The sequence below is a fragment of the Nesoenas mayeri genome, assembly GCF_963082525.1.
Source record: "Nesoenas mayeri genome assembly, chromosome: 29".
NCBI lineage: Eukaryota > Metazoa > Chordata > Aves > Columbiformes > Columbidae > Nesoenas > Nesoenas mayeri.
In genome coordinates this window covers 954,696-975,848 of record NC_137561.1, presented here as the reverse complement: position 1 = coordinate 975,848, position 21,153 = coordinate 954,696, and the positions used below count along the sequence as shown (strand labels likewise).

The 21,153-nt window shown below is 51.4% G+C and overlaps 1 protein-coding gene across 1 annotated transcript; it reads left to right on the top strand.

Annotated features, from left to right (window-relative positions):
* Positions 1-1,084: 1,084 nt before the first annotated feature.
* Positions 1,085-2,258, top strand: LOC308050693 (olfactory receptor 14A16-like; the record flags this gene model as incomplete). The annotated part of the gene is made up of 1 exon (XM_080360844.1): positions 1,085-2,258. The coding sequence occupies exon 1, from the start codon at positions 1,296-1,298 to the stop codon at positions 2,256-2,258; it is 963 nt and encodes a 320-aa protein (XP_080216970.1). The 5' UTR covers positions 1,085-1,295.
* Between the last annotated feature and the right edge of the window lie 18,895 nt (positions 2,259-21,153).

Below are 21,153 nucleotides of genomic sequence, written 5' to 3'. Positions count from 1 at the left end.
TTCCTACTCTTGGGAATGGGTGGGGATAAATGCAAAAGGAGTTGTTATTTTAAAACAAATATTTGAGAACTGCAACTGTGTGATCAGTAGGTCTGCAAGAGAATCCTGGCATGCCTTCAGCCACTCCTCTGCCTATGCAGAACCAGCATCACCTTTGCTGGACACCTTACACTTAATCTGACCTGTCCTGTTTTCCAGTCTGCAAACAGGAAGATGCCCCCAGGCAGTGCCTGTGAACAGGCAGGATCTGTAGGGCCAGGGGAGGGCACAGAGGTTGGGATTGTCTGTGAGCAGTGACAGGGAACAGACATGGACAGGGAAACACCTCCCAGGGGAGAATCTCCAGGCAGCAGGGAAATGATCAGAAATGAGAGGAAACCAAACCCGGAATTGTTATGGGAGGGAGAAGAGAGAAAAGTCCCTGTGACCCCCTGCAGGTCAGATCCCTCCTGTGAGCAGCCCCCTGGCCTCCTGTCCCACCCAGCAAAGGCTCTGCCCTCAGGGCCGGGGGCTCCAAGGCATGAAGCAGCTCCTGTGCAGCCAGAGCTGCAGTTCCTCTGCAGAGCACAGGGGCTGAGAGCAGCTGCCCGGCACTGTTGGTGTCTGGGAGGTGGCTGCACAGCTGGGGAAGGGGGACGCTGTCTGAGTGCCCGGCTGCCTCTGCCCTGGCCTCTCTCACCCCCACCCTCACCGCATTTTCCTTCTTGCTCCCCTGCTCTGGGTCACTGCTGTTGGGATCTTGTTCTTGCTGTCAGGCTCTCTGGGGATGGCAGTTTCAGCTGCAGAGTCACAGCCTGATCTTGTGGGTCCTTTCCTGCAGGTGTGTCCATGGGCGCACGTGTCCCAGCTTTGCTCTGACCTGTAGGCTGTGGGTAGTGTAGTCTGTGGACCTGAGGGTTTCTGACACCCAACAACACTCTGCAGGGAATATGGGGGGATAGGTAAAAAAACCTGGAACTCCTAAACTGCCTTCACCATCTCTGTTCCCTATGACTGGGAAAGCAAGTGCTGACAGCCTTTCTGTGTTAGCAGAACCAGGACAGTCCCCACCGTTCCCTGGCCCCACTTCTGCAGAGCTGGGCTGACTTATCAATGGCCCATGGGCAGAGGCCCTGCTCTTGGTTGCACATTTTCCAGCCCCAAGCAGGGCTGCAGCCACAGTGCTGAAAAAGGTACTCCTAGAAAAACACAAGAGTGTCTGTGTGACAGGGGAGGGTCTATGGGACTTGGTTTGATTTTTGTCAGAGAACTCTGCGCTGGATTCTCACTGTCTTTTTTTTTTTTTTCTTTTTCTCATGACAGCGCCCCGTGCTCAGGAAAAGCAAATGTCCAACAGCAGCTCCATCACCCAGTTCCTCCTCCTGCCGTTCACAGACACTCGGGAGCTGCAGCTCTTGCACTTCTGGCTCTTCCTGGGCATCTACCTGACTGCCCTCCTGGGCAACGGCCTCATCATCACCACCATAGCCTGGGACCAGCACCTACACACCCCCATGTACTTCTTCCTGCTCAACCTCGCCCTCCTCGACCTGGGCTCCATCTCTACCACTGTCCCGAAGTCCATGGCCAACTCCCTCTGTCAGACCAGGGCCATCTCCTATGCAGGATGTGCTGCACAACTCTTTCTCTTTGTCTTTTGCCTTTCAGCAGAGTTTTTTCTTCTCACCGTCATGTCATACGACCGCTACGTTGCCATCTGCAAACCCCTGCACTACGGGACCCTCCTGGACAGCAGAGCTTGTGTCCACATGGCAGCAGCTGCCTGGGCCGCTGGGTTTCTCAATGCTCTGCTGCACACGGCCAATACATTTTCACTGCCACTCTGCCAAGGTAATATTGTTGAACAGTTTTTCTGTGAAGTTTCCAAGATCCTCAAGCTCTCCTGCTTAGATGCCTATCTCAGGGAATTTAAACTTCTTGTTTTCAGTACTTTTGTCTTTTTGGGATGTTTCATTTTCATTGTGGTGTCGTATGTGCAGATCTTGAGGGCCGTGCTGAGGATCCCCTCTGAGCAGGGACGGCACAAAGCCTTTTCCACCTGCCTCCCTCACCTGGCCGTGGTCTCCCTGTTTGTCAGCACAGGCTTGTTTGCCCACCTGAAGCCCCCCTCCATTTCCTCCCCATCCCTGGACCTGGTGCTGTCTGTTCTGTACTCGGTGGTTCCTCCAGCAGTGAACCCCCTCATCTACAGCATGAGGAACCAGGAGCTCAAGAATGCCCTGTGCAAACTCATATCCCTCTTGTTTCTGAAGCAATAAACTGGCCATCTTCTTCTATACAGGTGTTTTAATGTACCTAATTACAAGCCCAGCCTGTCAGCTGGATTTTCTGGTGTTGTTGGTTGTTTTCTTATTGTGATAATGTTGTCAACCTCTTTCTAATTCAATGCTGGCTTTTCTTTTCTAACTGTTGGCTACTTAAATGAGCAGCAGTGCTCTCCTTGTCTCTAAAAAGAATAAAAGGCTCTTTAGTGACTTGTTTTTCACTATATCCTTCCTGCAAGGGCTTTTTGGAGCTGCAGGGACAGTTCCTGTGCGTTGGTGGAGGGGAAAACAGCTCTGGCATGTCAGCCCTGCCAGGGAGCAGCAGCGCTTGTTCTTCCAGAGCTGTTCTGGTTCCACTCCACACTCTCCTTCTCATCCCTGGTATTGGTGCAAGGCCTGAGTGCTCTGGCAGCTTGGTCACCGTCCTGCTGTGTGTCAGTGCTATGGGCGCAGGCAGGGACAGGCAATGGGCACTGCTGTGACAGAGCTGGCCTCAGTAACAGTACTTGCACAAGGAAAAGTGATCTTCTTTGGGCAGTGCACAATGGTTTATATCTTCTTGCAAAGTTTCTCTCAAGCATATTCCTACAGAAGTGGCCACAGATGAAACATCAGCGTGCAGCTGAACAGAGTGTGTGTGTGCAGGGCTGGCACACAGCAGTGTCCTCTCACAGCCAGGCTCCTGCCAGAGACCTGCAGGACCAGCAGAGCAGGGCTGGACTGTGCCCCTGTGCACTGGACACCCCGTGGAAGGAGCCCCAGGTCAGTCACCATGGACTGGCCCCTCACAACCACCATTTCCAGCACTGGCCTCTCACCCACAGACGCTGTTCTTCCCTCCATGTAGCGACACTGAATGAGCAGGTCAGCAGTCCATGTTTGCATTGTACATATGAGACGCAAGCATGCACATCATGTGTTTGAGATGGCATGAACCTGAGTGACCAGAAACACCATCAGCTACTCCTGGGACTTCCATGAAGGCCTACGGGACAGATAGTGTCTCGAGGTCACTTCACATTGGGAGTAACAGCCCATGAGAAACCACCCACTGGGATTTTCTTCCTTGAACTGAGGTCCCCGTGTCCATTCCTCATGATGTGGGGCTGAGGTGCCTCCCATCCCTTTGGGGTAGCAACAGGAGGCCAGAGGTACAATGATACTCTTCTCTGTGAGTAAAAGGTACAGACTCTGTCTCTGAACATCCCTGGGTGCATAAGAGGTCCACGAGGCCAGCTCTGATGGAACCCTGGCATTTCTGTGTGTGACTCCAGGAACAACCCCAGTGGCCCAGTGAGATTCATCTCAGCTGCTGGGACGGCTCATTGCAAGTGCTCCTGTCTGCTACACCAACCTTGCCTGTGATTCTGGATTGTGCTTTCAAGAGTGACCACAGAATCAGAGAAGTTCTGAGGTCCTTGGGGAAGGAAGATGTCAAGCCCATCTTCAAGAAGGACCTGAAGGAGGATTTGAAGAATTCAGGGCTGGTCAGCCTACCTCTGTCCTTGAGAAGGGGATAGGCAGCGTCTTCCTGCACCAGTTTCCGGGAACCTGAAGGACAAGGAAGGGATTGCTGAACCGAAATGAATGGAAAACCCACTGAGTCCCAAGAAATGCTCTGGACTCATTCCAGAGCTTTAGACCCCCAGGAAAGAACTCAGTGACAGTGCAGCCCATGCAGTTGCATCTGTGTCCCTCCCTGAGAGGGTGTGCAGTCACCCATGGTCCTGCAGCCAACCTGCTCTGCAGAGCATCAGTGCCAGGTTGGGGCCCTGTGGGGAGCACAGGATGGGGCCAGGAGCACCAGAGCAGATCAGAGGAGGGATGGGGGACATCAGACAGGAGCTGACCTGGGCTGTAAATTGCCCTGGAGAGAAAAATACTGGTGTTCAGCTGCCCCAAGATAATACCCAGAGTTAAGGGTGCAGGGCCAGAAGTCCTTACTGTCCTGGTGCTTCACCAGGCCTGGGAAGCAGCTGGAGAAGAACTGGTGTTCCCCACTTGCCATCACCCCTCTTGTCAACCTTACCCCAAAATTCACCCCTAGACAAGGCTCCTGAGCTGGGGCCAAGCTGGAGAACTGGGGTCCAGTTGTGACCAGAAGAAGGACAAGGCCTCTCCTGGGTCCTCTAAAGGGCTGGCAGCCTCTGATATCTGTACCAGAAAAGGCAGTGTGCAGGAAACTGGAGACCATCCCCCCCCGCCCCAGCCAAGCTTGTTACTGCATGAACAACCAGGAGAAACTGCCCTTTGACCCTCATTTCAAACCCCATCTCTTCCACCTATACAAACAGTGCCCTCCCCCTTGGCACTGAGGTGGTTCCAGGGACCCAAGAGACACCTGTAGGAGGAGATGTTGGATGGGGATATGGTGTCCTTCAGTGCTCCTCATGGTGCCTCCTGCTGGGCTTTGTGCCACTGGTCACAACCCTCTGAGCCTGGATGTTCAGCCAGTTCTCAGTGGTGCTGAGCAGGAACATGCCCACGAGCACATTGGGCTGCACTGGGAGGAGCGTGGCCACCCAGACAAGGGCAGTTATTGTCCATCATGACTCAGCACTGGTGTGGTCACATCTGGAGCAGAGTGTCCCAGTGTGAGGTTCCCCATTCTGGAGGAACGGGAGGAGCTGTCGTGTGGCCAGAGAAAGTCTGGGTCACGTGTGGAGATGTTGAAAGACCCAAACTTCTTTAGTCTGGTGAAGGGGAGGCTGAGGAAACGTGCTGGTTTTACTGAAATTGAGTTAATTTTCCTCATGCATTTTGAACCTCTCTCCTTCACAGCCAGTACAGTCTTTTGCTTACATTTACTATGAGAATAATGAGATAATGCTGTTTCTTCCCTGGGGTAGAGTTCATTTTGTCTTTTAGCAGCTTTACAGTGTTTGCCATTTGCTATGAAAGGAATGTCAGAACTCACTGGTATCTTGGTGGTTGTCAGGGAAACCAAGGACTTCTTTGGCCATCCAGCTGTGGATGCAGATTGGCAGGAGGGGACACAGACAGGACAGCACCTGGATTGACATGCAGGCTGATCAATGACATATTCCCTATTATTAGTGTCATGCTCAGTCTAAAGCTGGAGCCGGCTTTTGGGCTTGTTACATCCGTTACTTTGGGTTTTGCAGCTGGTTTGGTGAGTTCCATTCAGAAGTTTCATCCTGTCAGGAGTTCGATGTCAGTTCGGCTTTTTGCCGTTCTGCCATTTTGCCGTTGGCCTTTGGACCTTTCTGCCTGTTGCCCTTTTGCTCTCTCTGGCTGGGATGGGCTGTTCAGGACCAAGGTGCTCTCTTCTGCAGGACTGGCTGCTCCGTGTGGCTGGAGTTACACAGAGAATAGCACTGAGCATATTTTCTTAATTTAATTTATCTATTCCTATTTAATTTACCTTGACTATTGTCAGTGAAACCAAGGACTTCTCTGGAGTGCAGCTGCAGGTGCAAATTTTTAGGAGGGGGCACAGACAGGACAGCACCTTGATTGTCATCCAGGTCAATCAACGAGCTATTCTCTGCCATTAGCGTCATGTTCAGTATAAAATTGGAGGTGCTTTTTCCAGCCCCTTAGTTTTGGTTTTCCGGCTGCTTTTGCTGTTCAGAAGTTCCATTCTATTGGGAGTTCACTTGTAGTTCAGTTTTACGATGTTTTGCTGTTTTTCAGTTGGCCGTTGGGCCTCTCTGCCTTTTGCACTTGTACTTTCTCTTGCTGGGATCAGCTGTTCAGGACCAGGGTTCTCTCTTCTTTTGGGCTGCCTGTTCAGCACAATGGGAATTATGTGGGGGATTGCACTGTGTCATATATTTTACATTATGTATATCGTCGTATATTATTAGTGGTAGTGTATTATTTTTATTGTCTTATTAATTTTTTGTCTAAACTCACAAGTTTCTCCCTTCCCATTCAGTTCTCTCCCTTATCCCACCTGGGGACTGGGAGCAGGATGTGAGCAGCTCTCATGGTCTTGGTTTGTGGCTGTGGTAAAACCATCACAAGAAAGGGCAGTAGTAGTTTCAGAAAACTTGAAAATAGCTTTCCAAGATGACGCCTTTTATTTTATTTTATTTTACTATTTTGGGTAGAGGGAACAGCAAGAGAAAGGAAAATCATCAGAAACTGCAGCTCTGGAGGTCCAGAGTGGAGCTCAGGATAAAGAAATGTCATTCTGAGCACAGTGCTGTGTTCATTCAGGACTCTGGATCAGTCATGACTCTGTGTTTCCAGGAACAGCTGGTGAGGATGGAGAGACAGCAGCACAGGTGGGGACACACTGGGCTGAGAACAAGGTGGGGAAGCGCATGGGGTGTCTGCAGCCTGTGGGGAAACAGCCACAGGCCTGGGACAGTGCAGGATGGACCTTGGTGGACATGGTCAAGGGTGCTGGGAAGGCTGGATGTCCCTGCAAGAGCCACGGTCTTTGTCCCCTTGGCTATGGCTGATGTCCCTGCCAGCGAGGCCTAAGAGGAGACACATGGTTGTCATGGCCATGGCACCCCATTGCCTCCTTGCACCCCCAGGGAGTGTCACACCATTGTCCTGCACTGGGCATCGCACTCCCCACAGCCCCAGGAAGAGCCCTGAGCCACACGTGAGGGACAGGATCTCCCTTCCAGGGGCAGGGGCTCAAGGCTTGGCCATTGTCCTTCATCAGACAAACCAAGGGCTTTCTCAGCATCAGAGCTGCTGCACTTTGCCTTTGCCTGATGCAATCACTACCTCCAATTATCTGCTCTAACGAGTCCCTGGGAGGCTTTGTCAGTAACAGCCCTCAGTGGGGCCCATTAATGCTTCAAGGTACTTTGGAGTTTGCTTCTGGCTTGGACTTCTTGAGCAGATTCTTCAGTCTGTGCTTGGTATCTGAGTTTCTTGGACTCAGCACCAAATACACCGTGGGGCTCATTAAAACACTGAAAGCCCTAACGAGTGGTGTTTCTTTCTGTAATTTCCTTCAAATCTTCAAGACTTGCAGAACTAACTGTAGAGGTTCCAATGGGACACTTAGTGATGAAGATTTCAAAGAAGATTTCATAAAGGAGGGCTTGTTCTTTCAAGGGTATTTTCAATCACTTTCCAGTGTATAGAAGAAGTGACAGCAGCACTCTACAATGGACACTGATCCCGAGGGTCTCCTGAAGACATCTGGACAGGCAGGAGAACAGTCCTTGAGGCTGGACACTGTATGGACAACCTGGCTCCTCACCCCCACCCCTAGTCTGCCGGGTCCCTCATTGGCCACCAGAGATTGCATCACTTTTCCTCCATCAGACTTCTCCACTGAGCTCTGCAGGAGATGCTGCAGCTCCTGTGCACCAGCTCCACCTGCTCTCCTGTGCAAACACTGCACAGTTCAATCAACAGCAAAACACTTTCCTCAGCTGTGTGTGTAAGTGGATCTGGTGAGGTCCAGCATCCACAAGGGACACCCACACAAGAACTGCTTTAGACAGAGAGACAGGAGAGGATAGAAATAAACACAATGAACGTGTTGACTGCCATGTCAATTAGAGCTCTGAAGAACGGGGCAAGTTTGTAACTCCCTGAAGCTCAAAGCAGAAACCAGAGAGTTGAGAGGCCACTGAATGACCAAAGAGCAAGTGGAGGAGAAACCTGAGAGCACTGGGAAGGGCAAACGTCCAGACAGGGCTGGAAAGTTGTCCTTGGACAGGGACATTGAATCAGGAGAGGTGGGAACTCCTGAATGACGAGGGAGATAAAATCATAGAATGTTGGTAATAGAAGTACAGGGGAAGACCAATATTTCTTCTCCTACCCTTAGTACATCTTTCATCAGCTGTCTCACCATAAACAGCCAGGGCCATTTTAGGGCCCTAGTGTACCTGAGGTGCTGGCCTGGGATTGGCATCTGTCACACAGGACCGGGGGAGACCAGAGCACCGTGCAGTGCAGGTGGAGCCTGGGCAGGGGTTCCTGGGGCATCTACACTGGCACCAGGTGTTTGTGTCCCTGGAGCTGAAGACATTTGTGTCCTGAATCCATGCCCAGCTCTGGAAAACTCTTTCCTTTTCAAAGAAAAGACACCACACCAAAGAAACAAAAAAAAAGTATGTTGACACCTGCCTCTGCTTTGGATCTTTGTCTTCAATTCCTCTTATTTTAATTGTCATTGACATTAACTGACATCTGATGGGCCTGCAGGCATGAAGCCAAGATCATGTTGTGTCTTGCACAGCGCCCCATGCCCTCTGAACCTGCCCTGCCCAGGACTCCTCACACGTTGCCCAGAGCGAGTCACACTGAGGTGTTGGCTGGTTCCCTGGCTGAGATGTTGGTTTAGATGGTCACCTACAGCACAGGTGGGTCCTGCCCCATCATCGCCTGCTCTGCTCCAGTCTGAAACAGAGCCCAACATCACAATGGGATCAGGAGAGAACTGAGGCTGAAGGGACCTCAGGAGTCTGCAGTCCAACCTGTCACCAACTGGGTCACACCAAGGTGTTCAAGCCTTGATTCAGTCAGAGCTTTAGCAGGACTAGAGAAGTGATCACCCCTTTGTACTGGGCACTGGTGAGGCTGCACCTTGAATCCTGGGGTCAGTTTGAGGCCCCTCATGGCAAGGAAGACATTGAGGTGCTGGAGAGAGTTCAGAGGAGGGTGACAAGGCTGGTGAAGGGTCTGGAGCACCAGTCTCATGAGGAGCGGTTGAGGGAGCTGGGGCTGTTCAGCCTTGAGAACAGGAAGCTAAGGAGAGACCTTATTACTCTCTACAACTAACTGAAAGGAGGTTTTATCATGGAGGGTGTTGGTCTCTTCTCCCAAGTAGCAAGTGATAGGACAAGAGGAAATGGCCTCAAATTGTACACAAGAAGGTTTAGATTGGATAGGAGGAATAAATTCAGGGGAAAGGGTTTTGAAGCAATGGAGCAGACTGCCCAGTGAGGTTGTGGAGTCACCATCACTGAAGGTGTTTAAAACACAGATAGATGGGGCTCTTAGGGACACGGTTTAGTGCCAGATTTAGTTTATGGTTGGACTCGATGATCTTAAGGGTCTCTTCCAACCACAATTATTCTAGGATTCCATGATAAGTCATTTTTGCTATTTTCTTTCTCAGAGGACCATGCAGCCTCCCTGAGAGCCAGGACTTTTCTGAGGTGTTGGAGAGACGTCTCACGGTCACACCAGCCAGTTCCACCAGCCCCTTTCTGTCCCTTCCCAGACCAAACCTTTTCTCCATATCCCAACCTTCCAGGCGAGTTTCTGGGACACAGCAAATGCTGTCCAGGTCCTCTGGGCCTGTTCAGAGAGAGCAGCTTGACAACATGGTGATGGGCTCTCTGTGCACCTCAAAGCTTTCCTGACCATTTTTCTCAATACCCTACTTGTACCCAACCTTTCTGGTCCTTCAGGGGACATGAGAAGGACTTGTACATGAGGGGATTGAGAAGGGATGTGGGGATGGTGTAGAAAAAAGGCTTTGACACACTGTCTTGGGGGGCTGTTCTGGGCATCCCACAGTCCAGGATGAGGGTGCTGGAGAAAACAGTGGCATTGGTGAGAGGTCCAGGAGGAGAAGACCTTGTGCCTGTCTACACTGGGGCAGAGCAGTGATGCATTCATGGGACGCCCATGTGAACAGGAAGGGGACAAATGGCTCTAAAATGCCTTCCAGCCAGTTCTTTACCCATCGCACATACACCATCCAGGCCACGAGCTGCAGCTTCTCCAGGAGATGCTGTGAGACACGGTGTCACAGGCTTCACTGCAGTCTAAGGACACAACACCCACAGCCCGTGTGGCGCATTCACTGCCCACGACAGACTTTCCCTCATCTGCTCAGCGGTCACCTTGTCACAGAAGGAGATCAGGCTGGTCAAGGAGGACCTGCCTTTCATCAAGCCATGCTGATGGGGCCCCATTGCTCGTCTGTGTGTGTGACCTCACAGTCCTTTGCCAGCCATATTCCTGCTGTTGGCCAATCCTCTGCAGAGGCAGAAGTGACCTCACAGTGCCCTCCACATCCATTGGTTCCTACTGGACAATGAGTTCCTGAGACACAAGTGACCACATGGAATCGTACCCACCATCACCCTCCTTGTGGTCCAGTGTGTGAGCAGATCAAACTGAGCTGCTTTCATCAAATGTATCTGATAGATTTCCTATCAAGGGTTTGAGTGGAGAAACGTTCCTCAGAGGAGCTGCTGTATTTACTCTGGGGCATTTTATATCTCCAAGGAAAAGATCCATGGAATCCTACAATAACACAGGTTGGAACAGCCGCCTGAACACCATCTGTGTCCCACTGACCTTTATGGCACCCCAAAGAACAGCTGATGGCATTTGTGCTCCCTTGGGTTCATCTCACCACATGTACACACTGGACATACACATGATGTGTGTGTTTACATCTCATCTGCACAATGAAAACATGGACTTTTGACCGAGTGTTTCATAGAATCATAGAATGTCCTGAGTTGGAAGAACCCACAAGGATCATGGAGTCCAAGTCCTGTCCCTGCACAGGACACCCCACAGGTCACCCCGTGTGTCTTAGGACGTTGTCCAGTCTCTTCTTGAACACTGTCAGGTTGGGGCTGTGACACCTCCCTGGGGAGCCTGTTCAGTGTCCAGCACCTCTGGGGGAAGAACCTTTTCCTCATGTCCAACCTGAACCTCCCCTTGCACACCCTTCTTCCATTCCCTTGGGTTCTGTCATTGGTGACGACAGAGAAGAGATCAGTACCTTCCCCTCGCTCTCCCCTTGTGAGGAAGCTGTAGCCACCATGAGGTCTCCTTTGAGTCTTTTCTTCAGCTCTGATGCTCAGAAACCCCTTGGTTTGCTTCCTGAAGCAGAAAGGAGGAGCCATGAGCTCCAGGCAATGGGAAGGGGGATCCTGTCCCTCACACACGGCTCAGGGCTCTTCCTGGGACCGTGGGATGTGGGTGTGCAAGGCCCAGGGAAGGACAACACTGGGACAACAACTTCCAGCTTCCCCATGGGGCTGCAAGGAGGCAGGGAGGCCCCAGTGCCATGAGGACAACATGTCTGCTCCTGGGGTCAGTGGCAGAGACAACTGCCCTGGCCAAGGGGACACAGACCTGGGTTCTGTGGGTCCCTTCCAGCCTTACAGCGCCCTTTGCCATCTCCACCACAGGCTGTTCCACACGGTGCTGCCCCTGCCCCTCTTTCCCTGCAGGCTGCAGACACCCATCTCGCTTCCCACCTGCTCTCACCCAGCATCTCTGCACCTTCACTGCTGTGTCTGCACCCTCACCGGCTGCTCTTTGGAACACAAACCATGGGCTGATCCAGCTCCCTCTGGGTCACCTCTTGCCCCACAGCACTGCCCTTCCAGTGACATTTCTTACTCCTCATATCCATTCCTCACCTACCAAGTAGACTTCTTTTTTCTCTTTCCTGCTTCTTCCCACTATCAAGAAAAGCTCGACCATCTCATAAACTGCCCTTCATGCAGGGAACCCAACCCGTTAGGCTTCTTGTGGTCTTTTAACTGAACAGAGAGAAGTCACCTCGCCATGGTTTCCTAAATCCCATGAGTGCTGCTGGCCTTTCAGCTTCTCTGACAGACACGACCATGTCCCTGCCCATGTCCCGTCATGTTCTCAGGTGGGATGGACATGACAACCCGTCTCTCTTCCTAGGCAAGACCTGTGGGCCCTTGGGCAGAGGTTCTTTCCCAGCCATGTCCCTGCTGCTGGGCTGTCACCTCCAGACACAGAACTGACCCCACTGTCCCCTTCACAGCCACATGATTTCGCCTGGATTATGAGTGTCTGAGACTCAGCTGGCCTCATAATACCGAACCCATCCATTCACCTCCCCATAGCCCAGGGCCTGACCAGATATTATTATGCTTGTTGTATCAAATTAAATAAATGTATTTCCCTCTAAATGTTTGAGTGCAAAAACTTTCTTTGCAGCAACTGTTGTTTTTATGTTGACATCATTTCTATCTCCTCTTCTGCCTCTTTTTTTTTTTTTTTTTTTCTTTTCTGCAGATATTCTATATTCAAAAACATGTCCAGGGGAAAGATTCATTGAATCATAGAGTCAGTCACGTTTGAAGAGAGCCCTGAACATCTTCTTGCTTAAATCTCCGTCCCAAAGCAGGTGACCAGCTGAGGTTCTTCAAGGTCTTCGCTGAGCTTTGCATCATCTCCATCACAGCACAGAAGGGAGAATAAAGACCTTCATCACTTTTGGCCCAAGTGCTGGTCACTGGGGGATGACACACTAACTGCACAGAGGACACTGCATCGCAGATGATATTTGGGCTTGATGTTTCAGCGAACTTCCCACCAAGCATCCACTTCTTCAGCCCACACAGCACCAATCCGTATATGGACACCACAAGAGACCATGTCCAAGGTCTGGCACAATTTCATACACACAACGTTCCTGTCTTTCCCCTGCCCATTTTGGTTAACAAGTCTCTTTCTTGTCCTCCAAGTGCCTGCAGATGGCTGCAGGAGGACTTGTCCCATCACCTTCCCAGGGACAGAGACACGCTGAGCAGCCTGTGATTCTCCCCATTCTCCTTCCTGCCTTTCTTGAAGATGGGTTTGACGAATGCCAGGACCTCCTCGATTGCACTGTCATTTTGAAAACACAATCCAGAATCACAGGGCAACTGAGGTGAATCTCACTGGGTCAGTGGGGTTTGTTCCCAGAGTCACACACACAAATGTCAGGGTTGTGCCAGGTGTCCATAAATGAGTTGGCTCTGTGGACTCTCATCTGAGGCAGAATCATAGAATCATAGAATCCTCTTATTGGAAGAGAGTCTTGGGATCATTGAGTCCAACCACAGCCCAGCTCTCTCACTAAACCATGTCCCTGAGAACCTCGTCTAAACACCTTTAAACCCCTCCAGGAATGGTTACTCCCCCACTGCCCTGGGCAGCCTGTTCCAATGCCTGACAACCCTTTCCAGGAAATACTTTTTGCCTAATATCCAATCTAAACCTCCCCTGGTGCAAATTAGGGCCATTTCCTCCAGTCCTATCACTTGCTACGTGTGAGAAGAGACCAAGACTCGCCGTATTGCAACCTCCTGTCAGGCAGTTGTGGACAGTGAGAAGGTCTCCCCTCAATCTCCTGTTCTCCAGGCTAAACAGCCCCAGCTCCCTCAACCGCTCCTCATCACACTTGTGCTCCGGACACTCAGCAGCTTTGTCGCCTCCTCTGCACTATCTCTAGTAACTCAATGTCCTTCTTGAGATGAGGGGCCCAAAACTGAACACAGGATTCAAGGTGCGGCCTCACCAGTGCCGAGCACAGTGGCACAATCGCTCCTCTAGTCCTGCTGGCCACACTATTCCTGATACAAGCCAGGATGCTGGTGGCCTTTTTGGCCACCTGGAAACATTCTGGCTCATATTCAGCCAGCTATCGATGAACACCCGCACATCCCTTTCCTCCAGGCAGCTTTACAGCCACTCCTCCCTGAGCCTCTAGCGCTGCCTGGGGTTGTTGTGACCCAAGTGTAGGACCCAGCACTTGGCTTTGTTAAGCCTCAGACAATAGGCCTCAGCCCCGTGGTCCAGCATGTCCAGATCCTTAGGCATGGCCATCCTCATGTCCCACGTCATGAGGAATGGACAGGGGACCTCAGTTCAAGGCAGCACATCCTAGGGCTGCATTCAGGCCTTCATGGAACCTGCAGGAACAGCTGATGGTGTTTGTACTGAGTCGGGTTCATCTTATGTCCATGATATGCATGCTCATATCTCATCCATACAGTGGAAACGTTGGCTTCTGACTTACTCATTCAGTGTGCTTGTGTTGAGGGATGAACAACCTCTCTCAGCTGGGGTGAAGGGCCAGTGCTGGAAATGGTGGTTTTGAGGGGCTGGTCTGTGGTGACTGTGCTGGGCCAGTTTCCCCAGATTGTCCCATGAACATGGGCACACAGCAGCCCCTGCTCTGCTGGTGCTTCAGGGCTCTCCCAGGAGGCCTGGCTGGGAGAGGATCCTGCTGTGTGCCAGCCCTGCACACTCACACACTTCAGCCCTTCACGGGTATTTTCTTCTCTGGGGCATTTGTCAGTTCAGCCCTCCCACTCCCTCCTGAATTGTGCCACCCCCTGCCCTCTCCCCAGCCGAGCCCGCAGAGCAGCCACACTGGGACTGGAACTGGTCCCACAGCAGTGGGGACCAGTGAGAATGAAGGACAGTGAGAATGTCCATCCAGCCGGCAAGCTGAGTGGGTCTCCAGCACAGGCAGCTTGCAGACCCAGGTTCAGACTGGCTGCCCAGGACAGCATGAGGATTTGCCCTAGGGGATCCTCAGGAAGGTCCTGTGGCCACAGTGCCAGGGCCACCTGCCCCAAGCTGCCACCTGCAGCAAAGGGTTTCTCTTTCCATGTCTTTCCTGCACACATACAGTGCCCCACTCTTCTCCTGGAACATCCCGTCTCCCCATAGAGCCCTTTCCCAAGAGAGCTGAGCTATGCTGACCTGGCCAGCTGTTCCTGCCCCCCTTCCCACGCTCCATACAGCTCCGACGTGGCGGTGCTGCTCTGCAGAGCAAGTGGGCTGTGGTGCCCAGGGCCATGGGGTGAGTCCGCAGGCTCATGCTGGTCAGGGTGGGAGGAAGACCCAGCTCAGGGTGGCTCCTGCTCACTCCCCCTCAGCACACAGACATGGCTCCAGCAGTCCCAGAGATCCCAGAGAGAGGATTCTGGGCAAACAAGTCAGTGAAGGGCCCTTTATTTCATTAATACACACAGAGAGTACAGCTCCTTATTTACACAAAGACTATGGGACACACCAGACAGGGAGATATGGACACAGCCATAAGAAGACAAATAATTTTGCTTGTCGATTAATATAACCAAGAAAAGCAAACACCGAACAGAAAAAATAAATCAACAACAACAAAAAAAACCACCACAAACAAACAAACAAACAAAAAATAAACACCACAAAAGCTACAGAACTCAGGTTGAACTAGTAATGCATTACATTATGAGTGACATGCAGAAGCAGGAGGTCACTTCATGACAGCTTTTGAAAAGAGAACAATCATCACTTTCCTTATGGACTCCATGAGTTCCCTGTTCCTCATGCTGTAGATGAGGGGGTTCACTGCTGGAGGCACCACTGAGTACAGAACAGACACCAACATATCCAGCCATGGGGAGGAAATGGACAGGGGCTTCAGATTGGCAAACATGGTAGTCCTGACAAACAGGGAGACCACGGCCAGGTGAGGGAGGCAGGTGGAAAAGGCTTTGTGCCGTCCCTGCTCAGAGGGAATCCTCAGCACGGCCCTCAAGATCTCCAAATAGGATACCACGATGAACACAAAACGTCCCTCAAAAAAAAAAGCACTAAACATGAGAAGTCCAAGTTCCCTGAGGTAGGAGTGTGAGCAGGAGAGCTTGAGGACCTGGGGGATTTCACAGAAGAACTGGCCCAGGGCATTGCCCTTGCACAGGGGCAGTGAAAATGTATTGGCCGTGAGCAGCAGAGCAGTGAGAAACCCAGCGGCCCAGGCAGCTGCTGCCATGTGGACACAAGCTCTGCTGCCCAGGAGGGTCCCGTAGTGCAGGGGTTTGCAGATGGCAACGTAGCAGTCGTACGACATGACTGTGAGCATAGAATACTCTGCTTCTATCAAGAATGCAAATGAAAAGTGCTGTGCAGTACAACCCAAGTATGATATGGCCCTGGTGTTGCAGAGGGAGTTGGCCATGGACTTGGGAACCGTTGTGGAGATGAATCCCATGTCGAAGAGGGCGAGGTTGAGCAGTAAGAAGTACATGGGGGTGTGCAGTTGCTGGTCCCAGGCTATGGTGGTGATAATGAGGCCGTTGCCCAGGAGAGCAGCCAGGTAGATGCCCAGGAAGAGCCAGAAGTGCAAGAGCTGCAGCTCCCGAGTGTCTGTGAACGGCAGGAGGAGGAAACGGGTGATGGAGCTGATGTTGGACATTTGCTGAATGTGGGCATGAGGATCTGTGCAAGGAGGAAAAGGCAGTGACAAATTAGGGGAAAATACCATGTTGTTTCTCATGGAAACCCCCCTCCCTGATGGAGGGATGTTTCAACTCATTCTCTCTTTCTACCAAGTGAGAAAAATCTGTTCATCACAGCTTAAAAGACAGCTTGGGCATCTGGTTTCCATGAACACATCTTCGGGGCAAGACTCCTTGAGTTGATGTCAGAACAAGAAGTGACTGACACTCCCACCCCAGCCCCAGAGAGCAAGAGTACCAGGGACAGGTGAAGAAACAGGGAAAGACACTGTAGTGCTACCAGAAAATAAAGCAAGGACAGAAAGGCAGACGGGTATGCTCTGGAACCTTCTCCTGACCCGGCTGTGCGGCTGCCACTCATATAATGACACTGTAGAGCAAGTACTTTTAAAACATTATTTGTGTACCACGATGCAGGAACCCTTCACCTGGAGGTCCAGCTGCTGAGGTGGAGACTCGTGACCTGGACCCCATGGCTTTGGGGCAGAGGGTCTGCTGGGGAGGAGAGGAGACCAGGGGTTGCACTGGGAAATGTGTCTGCACGGCAGGGGATTGCAGGGGGGTCCTAAATCCCATCCCTGGCATATCTGGTAGGAGCTCCCTCTCCCTGCCCATGTCTGTGCTGCCTGCAGCTGTGTGTCTGTCCCTGGTCTGCTCCCTGTCAGTGTCACAGACCCCGTCCCACCCGCTGTGTGCTCAGCTCTGTCCTGCTCACACCTCCTGGCACTGCCCAGGGGCAGCTCTGTGTGTGCAGGGGCTCAGGAGCAGCTCACACAAGTCCTAACGAGAACTGAGGTCTCAGTGTCTTGTCCAAAGAGAGAAATAAATCCCCATTTCCCACTGCACACCCTGACGAGCAAGAGTGGAAAACTGAAAGCACAGACTCCTTCCCTGGCAGCTGTTGCTGTCTTGTTGTCTGCACTGCAGGGGGTCACAGGGAATTTTCTCTCTTCTCCCTCCCATAACAATTCCGGGTTCAGTTTCTTCTCATTTCTGATCATTTCCCTGCTGCCTGGAGATTCTCCCCTGGGAGGTGTTTCCCTGTCCATGTCTGTTCCCTGTCAGTGCTCACAGACCATCCCACCCTCTGTGCCCTCCCCCTGGCCCTACAGATCCTGCCTGTTCACAGGGCACTGCCTGGGGGCATCTTCCTGTTTGCAGGCTGGAAAACAGGACAGGCGAGACTAAGGCTGACGGGTCCAGCCAAGGTGATGCAGGTGCTGTGCACAGGCAGAGGGGTGGGGAAGGGATGTCATGAACCTTCTGGCAGATGTACTGATCACTCACAGTTACAGTTCAGCAGTGTCAGTGACTTGTTAAAGCATGAGAGCTCATTTTGCATTTATCCTTTCACACATGCCCCTCTCCCCACCAAAAACTCCAGTCTTGGAATAGGAAACTGAAGGGACAGTCTCAGGTAACGTTCTTATCTTTAAAGTAATGCCTGTACAGAAGCAGCAGAAGGACCCTTCCCTGCTGGGGGTCACTCCGTCCCCACAGTTTCTCCCCTCCTTGTTGTTGGGATCTCCCAGGCAGGCTGAGAGCTGACCCTGGCAGGCCGCAGAGTCCCTGCCCGGCACAGCCCTGGGGTGCAGGGACCCTGCTCTGCAGGACAGCCCTGGGCACCCCTGGGTGCTCACCCTGCAATCACCCTCAGCAGAAGCTGCCATCATGCCCTGTCCCTCTGACAGTGCAGCAGGGAAGCGCTGGTCTGGACCAAGTTCTTGTCCTTTACATGAGAAATACTTTGAGAGAGACCTGACAGCTCCTGTAAATTGTGGGATGTATCATCTTCAGGAGATCCCTCCAGGAAATGCAGCTGCATTGTCCTACAGCCAGATACTTACCGTGTTAGAACTGTGAAGATTTGTCTCTCAATGAGCCCTCAGCAACCAACCTCCTACATTGCCTTTCCCCTCTCTGTGCCTGGCTCCTGTGCCCTCGGTGCTGCAGGCAGAGCCCTCAGCCCTGCTGCGTGTGCAGAGGAGCTGCTCCTGGGCAGAGCTGTCTCTCTGCAGCGCTGCCGCTGCCATGAGCTCCCTGTGTCCCAGGAGCCCAGCCCAGCTCAGCAGCACAGGAGCAGCCCGTGATGTCCCTTTCTCTGTCCCCTCTGGGCTCCTCCAGGTGTCCCTGGGGCTTCAGGGGCACAACTTTGAAGTTGAAGTAATCAGTGATGTTGATTCTCTCTCCTCTGAAGAGACATTACTTTCCAGTATTGTATTTTTCATTTTTAAAAATTAACTGGTATGAGAATCATCTTTTCTTGTCCCATCATTAGACAGGACACCAGGAATGTTACGGCAAATTATCTAATTTCTCTAACCTGGGGGAGGAATATCTTCAGTTGAATGAGTTCAGGCATTTTATTCTGCTTTTATACTCCCAGGTCTAGAGAGACATTCATCAGTCTCTGGCCATGTCATGTCTGTGCTCTGATTCAAAGCCTTTGCACACATGGGCTCTTGGACACTTGGTACCAGGTTTCTTCTGGCAGGTCAGAGCTGGGCTGGTGCCACAGCTGGGGTGGCTCAGCCCAGATGTGAGGCCATGTCCTCAGCCAGGGACCTGACTGGGGAGCTGGAGCTGTCAGTGCTGCAGACAGAGCTGTGACACGGATGGAATGAACTGCCAGGCAGGGTGGCAGGAGTGAGTTCATCTGGTCTCAAGGACAGCAGCCTCCAAGCACAGCAACAGCCCAGATCAGAACTCAGTCCAGACCTGGAAGGCAATTCAAGGGCCCATAATGAGCTGTTACTACTGCAGGAACAGTTAAAGGAGAAACAAAGACACTGTGTGGACACTGATGAATATAGTAAGAGATGAGAATCCCTGTGTCCTCTCCTTCTCCCTCTTCACCAGCAAGGTCTCCCAGGCTTCTGTGACTGGAGTCAGAACAACCAGCATTGGATGTGGATCAAGTCAGGGGTCACTGGAACTAAAAAATCCTCTCCAGTCTATGGGACAGCAGGGGCAGCATCCCAGGAGCTGGGACAGCAGGACGATGTCACAGTGAGGCCACTCTCCACAGTTGGAGGCCACTCATCCCACTCATCTCATCTGGATGTGGGGACAACATTAATGGTCTGTTACCAGTGGTGGTCTGTTACCTGGAAGTCAGCAAGACATTCAGCATCATCCCCCACAATATTCTTGTGCCCAAGGAAGTAAATTCTGGTCTGTGTCAGTGTGTAAGTACATGGGTAAAAACAATCTGGATGTTTGGGCTTGGAAAGGTGCTGTAAAAAGGGAGAAACTTCCCAGTCATGAGGACAGTCCAGCACAGGAAGCTGTTTCCCAGGAGTGCGCACTCACTCTGTCCCAGAAAGTGCCCAAGATGTGTTTGGATAAAGCATTGAGGGATCTGGTCTGACCCTGCTGTGAGCAGGAGGTTGGTCAAGACACCTCCTGATGTCCCATCCAGCCTGAATGACGCTGTCCTTCCTTCCCCTTCATGTTTTCAAATTAGGGACAGCTCTCAAGTTCTCCCAAACCACAGAAGTAATTCACATGAGGTGCAGGGCTGCTTTACAAGTGCCCCCAAACAGTCCTTACCACATATTTTCCATCCTTTTTCTTTTGCCCTGAGCCAAGATCTTCTTTTTTGCTGTCCTAATGCTTCTCCAGAAAGAACAGCCCATGTTGTTAACCCTTTCAGAGCAGGTTGCTCAAGAGATGTCAGCATCCATGCACAGAGTCTGCACATCAGCCAGACACAAATCCATCATTATAGAAATGAAAACGAGGCTCTTGACCAGCTCCTTGCACCCAGATATCAGCGTGACATGTCTGCTGAGATGCCAGGGAACACCTAAAATCTACGTGAAGGGTATGTGAGTCCTGGTTGGGTATCCTGGCTTGTCTCCTGACCCATGTGGTGCTTCAGGCTCTGAAGAGAATCAAAACCAGCCATTGGACTGGGGTAGTTCCATTTTACACGTGTCACACAGGGCAGATGAGGGAACTCAGAACTCCAGACTCTGCGGCACTGTTGGGACTGCAGAGACTGGAAATGCAGGTGACAGTGTGTGACAGTGCACACACATACAGATTCTGGCTTCCTTTGGGCCTTTGCACTGTCCTGGGATCTGTTCCTTGGCTGCCTTTGTCTCAAAAAGAAACTATTCTCCTATGCAAACTCCACATCACACCACATAACAAATAATTAAAAGGTAGAAAAATAATGAAAGAAGTACAATTTGGGGGTAATTCTGTCCAAGAGGTGTACTCTTTAAATGATTAAAACAAAAAAAGAAGTGAGAGAAAAAGCATTCTAAGAAATCCTTTCAAGACACAACTGCTGAAGTGTAGTAGATGCGTGGAAAACCAAGAATGACTGTTAGGACTGAAATTAAAGAGATTTAAATCATCATGATCATCAGTGAGAATGAGGAGTTCCCTGTTACTGTTATGAGTGACAACACCACTGTTCACAAACATCCTTCAGAGCATCTCCATTTTTCCTGAGCTCCAAAGCTCATCCTGCTCAGAGTTTGACAGGATTGCTGCAAACCCCTGTGACCCAAATCTCTGCAACTGTCTCTGCTCAACAGCCTTTTACCCCAGGAAGGGGAAAACTGCCAATGCAGACACCAACCCAGTGCCCAACCTGCCTGGAGAGCCAGGACAGTTGTGCCACACAACAGCCGCCTCTGAGGGAACCTGGAGGTGATGGAACTGAAATGGTTTCAACCCAATCATAGAATCATAGAATCATTTAGGCTGGAAAAGAGAACGCGGAGTCCAACCATAAATCAAACACTGACAAGTCCACCACTAAACCATGCCCCAAAGCACCACATCTTCATGTCTTTTAAACACCTCCAGCAATGGAAGCTCCAATCCTGAGCTGGTAGGACACCATTGGCTGCAGTTGGACATAAGATACTGGTCATGGCTGTGAGTTCAGCCCTCGCTGGCAGAATGTCTCACACCCTCAC